At 34.9% G+C, this 13,793-nt stretch overlaps 1 protein-coding gene across 1 annotated transcript; it reads left to right on the plus strand.

Annotated features, from left to right (window-relative positions):
• Positions 1–357: 357 nt before the first annotated feature.
• Positions 358–12,854, plus strand: LOC110458309 (E3 ubiquitin-protein ligase RNF126-B-like). Its single transcript, XM_021509955.1, has 9 exons — positions 358–461; positions 865–914; positions 3,142–3,214; positions 3,552–3,766; positions 4,206–4,256; positions 8,398–8,473; positions 11,191–11,284; positions 11,829–11,944; positions 12,221–12,854. Exons 1-9 carry the CDS (start codon positions 378–380, stop codon positions 12,380–12,382), a joined length of 921 nt encoding a protein of 306 aa, XP_021365630.1. The 5' UTR covers positions 358–377; the 3' UTR covers positions 12,383–12,854.
• The last annotated feature ends 939 nt before the right edge of the window (positions 12,855–13,793 follow it).

The raw sequence follows: 13,793 nt of genomic DNA on the forward strand, positions 1-13,793 counted from the left end.
GCTCGTCATAGTTAGCCTATATATCTGATGTACTCAATGTTATTTTCGATTTATTTTCAGGCATATAAAGCCAAGTATATTATATATCAATTTATATATAGATACAACTAAGGCGGTGAAAACCCAAGCTACTTTCCTAGTTTGATTTCTTTGGTGACTTTTTTTCTGAAATTGGGAAAAAGAGCTGATCAGAAATAAAAGAATTTAAAATAATTATGATGATTATAAAGTTACAGATCAATGCTGCAACATGATTTTTTTTCTAGAACATTCTGTTGCTCAACGAAAGCTTTTACGCATTAAGCGTCTTACTGACAATCGGAAAACATTTTTGTGATGAAGATTAAGTGACGTCACTCGGAAGTTCGCAACGAGACATGGCGGAAGCTGCTGTAGAAAACAGACCGTCTTTAAACAGATTTTACTGTCATAGTTGCTCACAAGAAATAAGTCCTAAACCAGTGAGATAATGCTTTTATGTTAAACTTTTGCTTTCAATCGAAATAAGTTAAACTGACCTAACCATGCATGCACTGCTAATGAAGCTATTTTCGAGATGGACGCACTGGCATGCTAAATATAGACCGGAGACTATCTGGAAAGTCATCATATAGCTGTTTAGAACTACGTATTACTATAAGTTACTATATTTGTATCGCTTGACTTGTTTAATGTATAGATATCTGCCTCTCGAATTAAGGTGGGTCAATGATACATATGGTTAAGTAACGGTTTTATCATTTCAAGTTTCATAATAGTAAGTAAAATATCCAGGACTGTCATGAAATAACATCTAGAAAGGTACTGAATGAGTGATGTGGATATAATTATAGGTAAGAGTCATGTATATTTCTTTTCTTTTAGGACTATACCTGCCCAAGATGTGATAATGGATTTATAGAAGAAATTACAGAGTAAGTTAACTTCAACTATCACTGTAGCATTGTTGTTAGGCTTTAGTGCAAATAGAAAGGACAGATGTTAATTTTTGTTGTTATGGTGACATTTGAATAAAATCCTTATAACCGACATTCATACATATTAACAGTTGCAAGCGTAATTTACTCAATAAAATTTGTTGAGGTCATCGTCATTATCACTCGATAATGAAAGTCATTCTCGTGTAGTGATACATAACTGTATGTGTACATCAACAACCTGGGAGTTTCCATTGCTATTTAAAAAAATAATCAGAGGTAAACAGAAGTACTGAGGATACAAGATTTGTAAACAAATGATAACTCTCCAAATAAAAACCATGTGTAAAATTGAAAACGATGCAATTTCTCATTTAATAAAAGTTAGCAAGTACGTAAATTGTTTTGTTGGGTCACCTGCGGCTGACATGAGTGACGGCAACATGGGGATTGTTCCTCGTGGAACTTTGACATTACCAAAGTAAGTCCGATATTGACAGGGCTAACACACAAGCTACCAACTCAAATGCGTTGGTTTTGTCTTCAATTTAGTCTGGTATGTTGACAAATTCATAGTTCACAAGCTGCTCCTTCAACTTCAATTTCAACCAATGAAAAATTGCAGCAAAGTGTAACCGTATCGCAGATCGGGCTTGAATGGAATCCACGGAATATAGTCCGGTAAAAAAAACATGTTTTAAGGAAAACCTTGATAGAACTATAAATATAAGGATTAACTTTCTATTAAGTTTAAGCTAAACTTCCCAGGTAAATAGAAAGTTCATCCTTAATACTAGCTACTTAATACAACAACACATATATGTTAAAGGAATGGACACAAAAAGACTAGATGTGTGTAACTTAAATGATTTCAAAGTACAAATAAGATCCAATTATAAGTGTCCACTCTCATTTAACTGAGTATTTGACATTTTCATTCATACTATGAATGTGATGGAGAATGTTTTGGTGTGTATGTTATTTTTGCTATGAGACCATGCTTCCACAATTTTCATGTATACTACAGAGTATAATCAACAATCATTGACACTATCATAGCTGTCAACCCTCTCTCATTAGAAGGGAACCACCCGCACTTAAACCAAAATTTACCAATCTCCCTCGAAACTCGCTCATTTATGTGTAAACTCACACAAACTCGAAATCTACATCCTATAGTCAAATGTACTACTAGTAACTGCAGGATGGGTGAAATGGTCATCACAGGTGCGTCTGAATAAAAAGAAATCTTTTTGGATTTATTTTAATGCATAAAAAGGGAAAGATCTATTGAGCAAAACAGTTTCAGACCTCCTCCCGCAATGGAAATGTAGAATGAGGGAGATCTCATTTGAAGTTTCAGAGGTATACATTGACACATTTTATAAAAAATTGAAGAACCGACCCACTGAAATAGTTGAAAACATAGTATGGTTCAGCCTCCCTGTCAATCCTGATCACTGATAATAGTAATAACCAACCAAAAACATAATTACCTGGTATACTCTATAAAGGGTCACTGGATGAAGCTATAAAGGTACTTTGCTCAAGGTTTTAACACCATGTGCCAACAGGCGGCCTCGAACTACAAATTTTAGACATTTGCTGGTCAGTAGCTCCTTAATCCATTCTGTCGTGGTACCCTTTGATCTTAGTTCTGCATCCTTTTGTGTAAAGTACAAACAAATAACTAATAAAATTTGAATTTAAAAATTTGTTGACATACTTTTCAATAGTCCATTGCAAAATTGTAATTATATTGTATCTTATAAATATTTAGGTTGACTTTATCAGCAATACAAAATAATTATGTCAGTCTGTTATGAGATAGTCGACAACATCTTAAAAAGTGTGCCGGGAAGAGTTGAACCTTGGACACAAGTTACTAGTCTAGTGTACTGTGTTACCGATTGATTTAAATGGTGAAAACTTTAAAATGTACCAAATGAATAGAGGATTAAAACTTTGAAATTATATGCAGATGTATAAATGAAATTATACCATGTTAATCTATTATGTTGAACAAGTTTTAATTTCTTATTGTTAAAAGGTCTTTTTCTATACCAATATGGAAAAGTAGGAGGATCCATGAATTTTAAGGTACCACATCAACAATGAAAGAAATGATCATTCAATGCTTGACTTGTTTTGTGTAGACATTAGACACATATAAACTTTCAATCATACCTAACTTGTAATATGATGTTTTTTTCCCCTTGTATAGAGGGTTTCAGGAGAGAGATGCACAAACTCCATCAGAGACTCCAACAGTTGACCCGGCCGCTCAGTTTGCAGAGGTTTGTTATTTACAGTATAGCCTGCTTTAACTGATCCGTGCAGAACCGTGCTTAATCCAGAATCATGCATTTAATCCCTTGGTATCAGTCCTCAATTAGCTATCACAGTTTACATTTCTATGTAAATTGAATTTGTGTGTTTTGGAAAAGATTTTATTTTTAACAGAAATATTTGTTGAAGTGGTGTTTGGTTAAGACCGGTTAAGCTGGATCAAAAAACAAAATGTATAAAAGAATTCAGGAGTCTTGAGTTTGAAAGAGTGAATGAATATTTTTGTCATCGGTGAATGTTTTATCATTGGAAAAAATTTAAGGAGAATTGTTAAATTCTTTCCAGCTATGGGGACGGGCATTTTTAGACAGCTTTCAGAACCAAGTAACTGGTACAACAGCTCCCACTAGAGAACGAACCGAAGACTCCGATTCTGAAGAGGAGGAGAGGAATCACCCACAGCCTCATGGACTTCGTCCATCTAGGATAAGGCCATTTAGGATATCAGTCCGGACAGGCAACCGACGTCCGGTGAATAGACAACAGCAACATATACATGGGTGTGTATAATATATGTTAGAGCTATCAATGCACATTCAAGACTGCTTTGTAGGAAAATTTACCAAACAAAGTAAGTCTTCTAAATTTATACATTATTTGACTAAAAAAAATGACCGTTTGCAAATTTGTTTCTGCCGTAAACATATACTTTTGGATTTAATAGGTTGGTGACCAGCTCCCACAAAATACCCATTCACACAACAGGACATGTAATGAGGCAGAAATACATACGTTTTTCCAGCTCGAGCTTAAGAAGTCTCTGTTACCGCAACATTTATACCAGTCAGCATTCCTTTTGACCAAGATCTGTGCTATGGCAAGAATTGCTGCTTGCCGAGCATTGGTCACCAGCCAGTAGAAGTGATACAGAAAATCTTTTGTGTTAAAACTGTGCTTTGAAGATTGTGGTTTATAAAACATGTGTGTTGTTTGTTGTAGGTTACTACAGATGTTTGTAGATAGATTAACAGGAGAAATGGGCCAGCCTGTGTAAGTATCACATTTATCATTACCTATCAGGAAGACTTCAGAAAGAGTAAAATCATCATTTCTTTGGTGTATACACAAGAAAATGAATGCATTATTGATCCAACATAAAGTAATGGCTATGTGTAATATTTTCAAAACACTACTATTTAAAAAGAGTAAACAATATTAGGTTATGCTTATATTTATAGTTCATCAGGTCAATTTTACTAGGGTTCTTCATTTTGAGAACATTTTAACGAATTCTGAAATATTCAAATATAATATATATATATCTGTTTCATTGGAAATTTGGTGAAATACAGTTATTTAAAGCTAAATTAAAGAATGGAGAATATTTTAGATGTAAAGAAGATTCATGAGCAATGCAACATATCCTTGACAGTGGATAAATGTCTGTCATTTATACCACACTCTGCAATCATATTAAAATGTCGATCACATGTGAAGTACTTTAATATTACTGAACACAGATTATCAACTACTACATGACAAAAAAATATTTGTTACTGCAAAACTACCATGGTACATGTACAAATATATATAGAACTTGATGCACTAGTAAATAGATACAAGATAACTACTACATTATTAATAAATATTGAAGGTATTAAGGTCCAGTAAGTGTTTAACTACTGACTTGTGCCAGTAACAACATATTACAATGAGTACTACATATACCAGTAAATAGATCATAACTTCTTAATTTACCTGTACATCATCCTTATCCAGGGGTTACTCTCACTTTCGCTCACTACACCCATGGAATATGTCATGGCAAAATTGAAGGCTCGTGTGCGCCACCTTGTTGATGTGACAAGAAGACTAGTTTGATCCTTCTCGCGGTCACGTAACGGTAAAAATTGACAGGCTTTGAAGTCGGGCGTCTCTCCTTTGTAAAGGACAGGTATCAGCCTAGCGATTGGTCGGTTTATTTTACCCGAGACCAATCAAACAGCTATCTTCATGCTTTCAATTTTGCTATGACATATTCCAGGAGTGTAGAGAGCGAAAGTGAGCGTGACCCCTGGATATCGAGGATGCCTGTACATAGATTCTATTGTAACTATTACCAGTAAATATTTTAAAATGTAACTAACCATAACTATACTTGTACCAGAAAATAGTTTACAATGCAACTACCACATGCACCAGTGAATATATCATAATGTTACTTCTACATGTACTAGTAAAAAGATTTGTATAAGTATTACATTTACCAGGAAATAGATTCTATGTAAACCAGCAATAATTTTGTAATGTTACTTCTACATGTACCAGAAGATAAATTATAATGTAAGTACTACACAGTATCAGTAAATAGTTTATGATTTAATTACTACATGAATCAGTAAATGAATGATAATGTAGCTAGTACTACATGTACAATATACTGAATATAGCAGTAAATATATCATTATGTACCAGTAAATATATCTTTATGATACACTACAATATTATGATTTAACGTACCGTACTATCGTATGTGCCAGTCAATATATTAAAAATAAGTAACCAGCTTTTAGACTTTCTCATTATTTTATGCATAAATAGATTGTGTACAATGCAACTGAAAATATACAACTTGAAACTTCTGATGATAGTATCTAAAGCAGTGAGTTAACCTGTGAAACCTGTTGACATACATAATTTGATAATGGTACATGTATTAGCCCCATTTTCCAGGCTTACCAGGTAGACATTTTGGCAGATAGATGTCTGGTTTGTCTGGCCCACACCAGACATCTATCAGTCAAAATGTCTACCTGGTGTCAGGGCCAGAGGAAACTCTGTCTAGTACATGAACCGGTTATTGTTGTTGTACCGTGAGTGTTGATGTCTATTTATACTCATACAGATAGATGTATCTATGGTTTGTTCTCCTTTCTCCCACTTTTTTTGATCAAAGGAATTATATAAACACTGGAAAACAATAGAGGTGTCATTATAGTCTGTTCTGATATTGTACAGGTAGATTATTTACCTGTATTTACCTGTTCACCAATAGGAAATACTGTGTTAGTTATAGGAATATTTAACAAATTATTTTTCCTGGTTTTCGTAATATTTACTGGAATTATGAATAAATATTTTAACAATATTCCAGTTATTACTCAATGAAAATCCATCAAAATACATTAACTGAGAACCTGCTTTTATTAATGTCATATTAAATCAATTTTATACATTTTTACTATACATTTACATTTATGTTATATAAATATTTCATAAAATAGAACTAAATTTAGCAAGCAATTTATGACAAATATAATCAGTAAAGACAGAGAGCATGTATTACATTATTAAATATGCAAAAACAGATGCAAAGCTGGGAATGAAAATAAATAAAACAAATTAATTACATGTACCCATGGAATACTCAGCGCTGGTTGATCAAATCAATCATATTCATAAAATACACACATGCACAAAGATACATGATATAAAACTAATATAATAGCACTAACTTACTAAAGGTGAAATATTGGAAAGTCAATAAAAAACACAGATAAGTCGATAATTATAAGAAATCCTAGCAAAGCACCAAATAAAAATTCTATAACAAGCACATTTATAACAATGTCACTCTAAATGCAAAAGATGGAATGCTGTGTCGGCGTACTGGATTATATCTGTTGTACCATTCTCCAAGCGTTCCTTTAGTTGATTAAGGCGGCTGTCGATGTTACGGTAGCGTTTTGCTCTTGGTCTGAGTTGTCCTCCTGCTGCGTGTTGGATGCGCGTTATCTCGTTGCTGGCTTGTATTTCCTGGGAGACGCAGATGATACTGTAGATGTTGGAGTTGGCATGTCTTCATCAGTTTCTGTGCCATCCCGCTATGTGGTTGGTTGTTCTGGGTCCCTCTACTCGGTCTCAAAGTGGTTCCAGAGCTGTTGATATCGGTCAATCCACTGTGTCACAACGTAATGTGTAAATTGAGTGGTGTCCTGTGGTACATCAGCATCGTCTATTTCCTCCAGCGCATTGAACCAGACATCTTCTACATGGTCTAACGGAACAAGGGGTAGTACAGCGGCACGCCGTACACGTTGTCGGACATTGTCGTTGTTGGCGTAGAGTTGTTGAAGTCCGGTCTGCTGGACTTTTCTCCAAATACACTGTGTATATTGGAAGAAGCAGCCCTTCAAACTCGCAGCTGGAAACCCTGCGCGGATGGTGTTCTGGACAGCAGCCTCAAAGTCCAGGAACACGGTGGGGGGATTGAGTTGGAGGTTGAATCTTGGTCTTAGAGTAGTGTAAAGAATCTATGGTATGTTGCCTGGCTCTTGCTGGGAAGTAGACTGTATACAAGTGGGTACATCTGGTCTCCAATCCTGGTGTGGATCTGCTGAAACTGAGTCTGGTATATGTAAAACGTTCCATCACAGAAGAGAGTGTCGGCGTCAGGTGTTAAGATTCATTATTATCAACTAGAAATATCAGTGGACCCAAGCCATATGGGGTTATCAAATAGAAACATAACTAATGATTATGTTTTAGGGGAAAATAATTTAAGTTATTAATAATTACACTGAAGACGCATTTATTGGTAAAAAAGATTCTCTGGAAATAATGCTCCAATATGAATTTGCTTCACCCTAAATTAAATCAATTTAAATTTAATTTGATTTTTAAATTAATCAAAGCATTATCATCTATATTTACTATTAAGAATATAAAATATATAAAATATTTGTGGATTTCACGTTACTGTTTTGTATAGATCTAGCTGATGAAAATGGTATATGATATGAACAAAATGTCTAAAAATGATGAAAATAGACTATATCAAAGCTACATGTATATGACAGTAATGTATACATGATACAGATAATGTGGGAGAACACCGGTAAAAACCAGGTAAAATACATATGAAACCAACTATAACTGCTATCACAACATAACTTCCTCTATGGGTTATTTTAAAGTGAGAGAAAGGAGAACACACCGTATCTATGTAGGCGTAGGTATTTGCAAAAGTATCCTGTGGAACTCCATATAAATGTATCCCCTGAGTACACATCAGGTCCACGTTAAAGCCATTATGGTCGATGTGGAGTATAACATATAGATAGATAGGGTTGAAATGCATGTATATGCCACTGTAGTGTGAGAGTCTTGTCTTGTCTTGCCAATTTATCAGAAACTTCATGCCGATCCACGGTAACCCAGGTGACTACGCCTGGGGCGTCAGTGGACTAGATAACATTATTACTCAGGTAAGTTTTGTTCATTATAGTTTTCCTTAGGCCAAATAAAAGATGTGTGTTCCAATTACCCTACCTACCCTTATATTTTGTGCCTGCCCTAAATTGTTTGGAAATTTTCAAGGAAGCACTGTTTAAGTACAGATCACTTTCCGGCATATTCCATAAAATAAACAAATATTATGTATTCCTACATATATCTAATCTAATTTTTTCAGACATGTAACAGGAAACAAACATGTTTTTTGTTTGGCCTTATTGTAATCATAATTACAAAGACCCGTGCCATGATGCAATGTCTATTTGTCTTGTAGGTTTTTCATAATTTTGACTTGATCCAGAAAATTCAATTTGATTACATTTATAATGAGTTAATGAACAATACAATGTACTATATAAGATTCATTAAAATGACCTTGACCTACTTTCAAGGTCACAGTGGTCAAATATGTGAAAAATTTCAAACAAAAATATCCTAAAATCCATTTGAACTAGAGTCATGATACTTGGGTATGTTATGAAGACCAGCAGTGCGAATATTTTTCTCAGTTACAGTTATGAGGTCAAATGTCAACTTGAAATGCTAGTGGGGGGTTCAAATGTCAACTTTGGTTAAAATCTTTAACAATCTTCTTCTCAAGTTCCATTAGGCCCAGGGTCATGATATTTGGCCAGTAGGTACCTACGATGGAGTGCTATAAAGTTTCCTCATTACAATGACCTTGACCTACTTTCAAGGTCACAGCGGTTAAATAAGTTAAAAACCTCAAACAACAATATCCTAAGAACCATTTGAACTGAAGTCATGATACTTGGGTATGTTATGTAGACAAGCAGTGCAAATTGTTTTCTTTATTATACAGTAATGAGGTCAAAGGTCAACTTTAAGTGCAAGTTGGGGTCAAAGGTCAACATGAGTCAAAGGCTTTAACAATCTTCTTTTCAATTTCCATAAGGCCCAGGGTCATGATATTTGGCCAGTAGGTACCTACGATGGAGTGCTATAAAGTTTCCTCATTACAATGACCTTGACCTACTTTCAAGGTCACAGCGGTTAAATAAGTTAAAAACTTCAAACAACAATATCCTAAGAACCATTTGGACTTGAGTCATGATACCTGGGTATGTTATGAAGACCAGCAGTGCGAATATTTTTCTCAGTTACAGTTATGAGGTCAAATGTCAACTTGAAATGCTAGTGGGGGGTTCAAATGTCAACTTTGGTTAAAATCTTTAACAATCTTCTTCTCAAGTTCCATTAGGCCCAGGGTCATGATATTTGGCCAGTAGGTACTTACGATGGAGTGCTATTAAGTTTCCTCATTACAATGACCTTGACCTACTTTCAAGGTCACAGCGGTTAAATATGTTAAAAACTTCAAACAACAATATCCTAAGAACCATTTGGACTAGTGTCATGATACTTGGGTATGTTATGTAGACCATCAGTGCAAATCTTTTTCTCAACANAGGCCCAGGGTCATGATATTTGGCCAGTAGGTACCTACGATGGAGTGCTATAAAGTTTCCTCATTACAATGACCTTGACCTACTTTCAAGGTCACAGCGGTTAAATAAGTTAAAAACTTCAAACAACAATATCCTAAGAACCATTTGAACTGAAGTCATGATACTTGGGTATGTTATGTAGACAAGCAGTGCAAATTGTTTTCTTTATTATACAGTAATGAGGTCAAAGGTCAACTTTAAGTGCAAGTTGGGGTCAAAGGTCAACATGAGTCAAAGGCTTTAACAATCTTCTTTTCAATTTCCATAAGGCTCAGGGTCATGATATTTGGCCAGTAAGTACCTGGGATGAAGTGTTATATATTTTCCTCATTAAAATGACCTTGACCTACTTCCAAGGTCACTGGTGTCAATTATGTTAAAAACTTCAAACAACAATATCCTAAGAACCATTTGGACTAGAGTCATGATACTTGGGTATGTTATGTAGACCAGCTGTGTGAATTGTTTTCTTTATTACAGTAATAAGGTCAAAGGTCAACTTTAAGTGCAAGTCGGGAGTCAAAGGTCAATATGAGTTAAAAGCTTTAACATTAAAACTTCAAGTTTCAAACAACAATATCTTCAGAACCGTTTAAGAGATGTTAAAATGCCTTGTTTTCTAGTTACCAAATTTGGTCTTAAGTTACCTATATGTCAGTTGCATGTAACAAAAGAAACAGGTGAGCGATACAGGCCCTCTGGGCCTCTTGTTCAAATTTGTATCCAGCACAAAATAATTCCTGATAGGCACACATGTTTAGGAAATGGTAATTTAATGTGTTCAAATGTAAGAGATGAGCTCTGCAGAAGATAAATTCGATTTCAGGCGCAAAGTTTTATTTCATTTAGGCAACATTTATTTCAGCTTTTAACATTTAGCTAACTTGGCCTAGAAATTTCTGACTAATTCTTAATTCTACCTGATAAATTGAACCAAACACAGTACATACGTTTCTGTTATTTCTCTTGCTACGTGGTTATTTGATTCTTTGGGTCAGTAAGAAACTTCAGATGGCCACCCTAATCGCAAGCCAGTGTCAGTGTGAATAAAACACAGCTTCGCGTTTAGTTCCGATATCAAAAGAAACCGATGAGCGATACAGGCTGAGGGGCCTCTGGTTATTTCTTAATGAAGCAATTTAAGAAAAATGTTAAGTTAAAGATGTTGTTAATCCTTTGCATTGTTGTTTGTTTCTGTTAATGATGTGATTCCTTTACAGCTGTTGAACCAGCTTGAAGGGTCAGGTCCTGCCCCTGCTGACAAGACAAAGATAGATTCATTACCTTCAGTACAGGTCACTGAGAAGCAAGCAAGTAAGTATTAGAACTACATTATGTAACCTACCTGTACACTTCTATAAATTCAATATATTGTACCTCAGTTATTATGGCAATTGTGTTAAAAAGAAATATAAATTGTACAAACTGGTGGTTTTTGTGGAAAATATTTAATTTGTCTTATTTGAAAATGTAGATCTACTTTGGTACAATATTGTACACTCGAGTGTAGTGCTCTGTTAAAATTTGAAATTGAAGATGCTTTCCTTAGCCCTGAAAAACACATGAATAGTAAGCTAGAGTCTGCAAAGCCTTGTCTGGTATTCTAGGTCTCTATTTTAAGGCCATAAAGATGCATTGTTTGGCAAGATCCATTGTTTGGCAAGTTCCATTGTTTGGCAAGATCCAAATTTACAGAGGGTCATCCCTGACTTCATTGATGTATTTGTCTGTGCTGTGAAAGACACTTCAGAATGTATCAGTCTTTACACGGGATTCATTGATGTCCTATTAACTAAAATACTTATCTGAAATAATATTTTTCCCAAACAGTTAATATTATTTTATTTTTATTTCACAGCTGAGACTCTGCAGTGTTCTATTTGTATGGAAGATTTAAGTTTAAATGAAATTGTTAAGAAGCTACCATGTGAGCATCATTACCATAAGGACTGTATTGTACCCTGGCTAGAAATGGTAAGTGGCAGAACTTTCATCCCCAGCAGTTCTTACTGGTTAAAAATGTCTGCATGCTATCTCCTATGTTACATGTAAATGATCCACTATTCTAGATCTGTAAAACTTTGCCCTAAATGACTTAAATTATTGATGGGATATACAATACAAAAGCAAAACATCTGTAACACTGTTTTATATGGGAATCATTAATCGTTTATTCTGATTGATCTATTGAAAAAAGGCCAAACTCAAAGTATTTTGAAGAAATTTTAAAGTGAGTGATTCCTGTTTCAGCATGGAACCTGTCCAGTATGTAGAAAGGATTTAAATGGTATCGACTCGTCCTTGAAGGATGACTACCCCAACCCAGTAGACTTAATGGAATCTGGTAACCTCACACCCGACTCGGCCTCTGGAGGCCAAGACCCAGACTCTGTAGCTGATGATGATGTTTAAGTTGTGACCTTGTTTAGATTTTAAAATGTGATAGAGACATGTTGGGACAAGCAGAAAGCTGGTTATGGACGTCTCTGATCACTTCCAACATGTTCAGTAGGAGTCCTGACCATGCTTCACCTGTGGATTTAATGTATTGACATAATACAAAGTTTGCAGCTATCTGCAGATATGGACTCCCTTTTGTCGATATCCTTGTGCTGCAGTGATATGTGGCAAAAAATAGGAAATATAATGGATTTTTGACTGGTCTGAAATTTAAATATACACAGAATATCTACTTTGGAAATTATATTTGAATAGTTAATAACACTCTGCCAGGGCAGTGTAGCATATCCCTGTCATGTACCTGTTTCCTGTGAATATGTGCATGAAGTTGAGTCTGGGATTCAGTTGTGTGGATATTTGTGTGTGATATATGAGCAGGACATGAGTGAACGATGAATGTTTCGTAAATAAAAAAAAAGAAACACAATGGCATTTGTGTGTTTGTGGACTTGCAAGCATTATGTGTGATATTGGTTTTATAAATCTGTCAGTTGCTATGGTTGCAGTATTAAATGTGTGATTTAAACTGAAAGACCAATACAATAATTGTAGAGTGAATGGGTTGCTGTGGGTCAGTCCCAGTGTTGGTGAGATGTTGTACACGTTTTTATCTAGGCTGCTGTTATATGTGTGGTATATCTTCCCTTTTTATCCTGTCTATTTCACTATGTATTATTTTAATAGCTGTCACTCCTCAATAAATTGTTTCTATTCGGATATCTATGTTAAGTATGTGTTGGAAATATGTTTTAATGCTGTAGACGTATTTATAATAGTAAATCATTTTTTTTTATTTTTTTATTTATTCATTTAAAAGACGAGGCCTTTAATGCTTTATCTCAAAAATGAATTTTCACTCATTCACCTCTGAAATTTCATAATGTACTATTCCAATCTTTGAACTGGAAGAGTTCAAATGTGTCTTCAGGGGTGAATGAGTTAATAAACGAATGTAACTGATTTACAAAATATAAAGTGCGGAAATATTTACAAATGAAAATGTGTGAAAATCTGAAAATGCCTGTCTGACACATACTTGTATGATAGGTTGTTACCACGGTTACACGTCCCTCATTTGTTATTGTGACCAGCTGGTTTTTTTTATTATTATTTATTAAATCACATGGCCCGATAGGTCAGTTTAGCTTACGCTGTGGCGCAGCATCAGTCCTCACCTTTCCTGTAAAAGACTGTTAGTCTAGAGTAATTGATTATTTTGACTGAATTCGGCAGTCTCTGGGCCAAGGAAATTCAACACTGTATACATGAAGGGTGTCACTCTTGTGGTCGGGCCTAAAAGGAAGAATCAGGATTAATCTTAAAACTTTTAAAGGACTTTTAAAAAAAAAAAATGTCGGGAGAT

This window comes from Mizuhopecten yessoensis, unplaced genomic scaffold, assembly GCF_002113885.1.
Source record: "Mizuhopecten yessoensis strain PY_sf001 unplaced genomic scaffold, ASM211388v2 scaffold9541, whole genome shotgun sequence".
Taxonomy (NCBI): domain Eukaryota; kingdom Metazoa; phylum Mollusca; class Bivalvia; order Pectinida; family Pectinidae; genus Mizuhopecten; species Mizuhopecten yessoensis.

Excerpts from the sequence above, each read along its gene's own strand:
- LOC110458309 (XM_021509955.1), top strand. The coding sequence starts at position 378 with ATGGCGGAAGCTGCTGTAGAAAACAGACCGTCTTTAAACAGATTTTAC. Across the intron at positions 3,215-3,551 it reads CGGCCGCTCAGTTTGCAGAG|CTATGGGGACGGGCATTTTT; the intron begins GTTTGTTATTTA and ends AATTCTTTCCAG. Across the intron at positions 11,285-11,828 it reads GGTCACTGAGAAGCAAGCAA|CTGAGACTCTGCAGTGTTCT; the intron begins GTAAGTATTAGA and ends TTTATTTCACAG.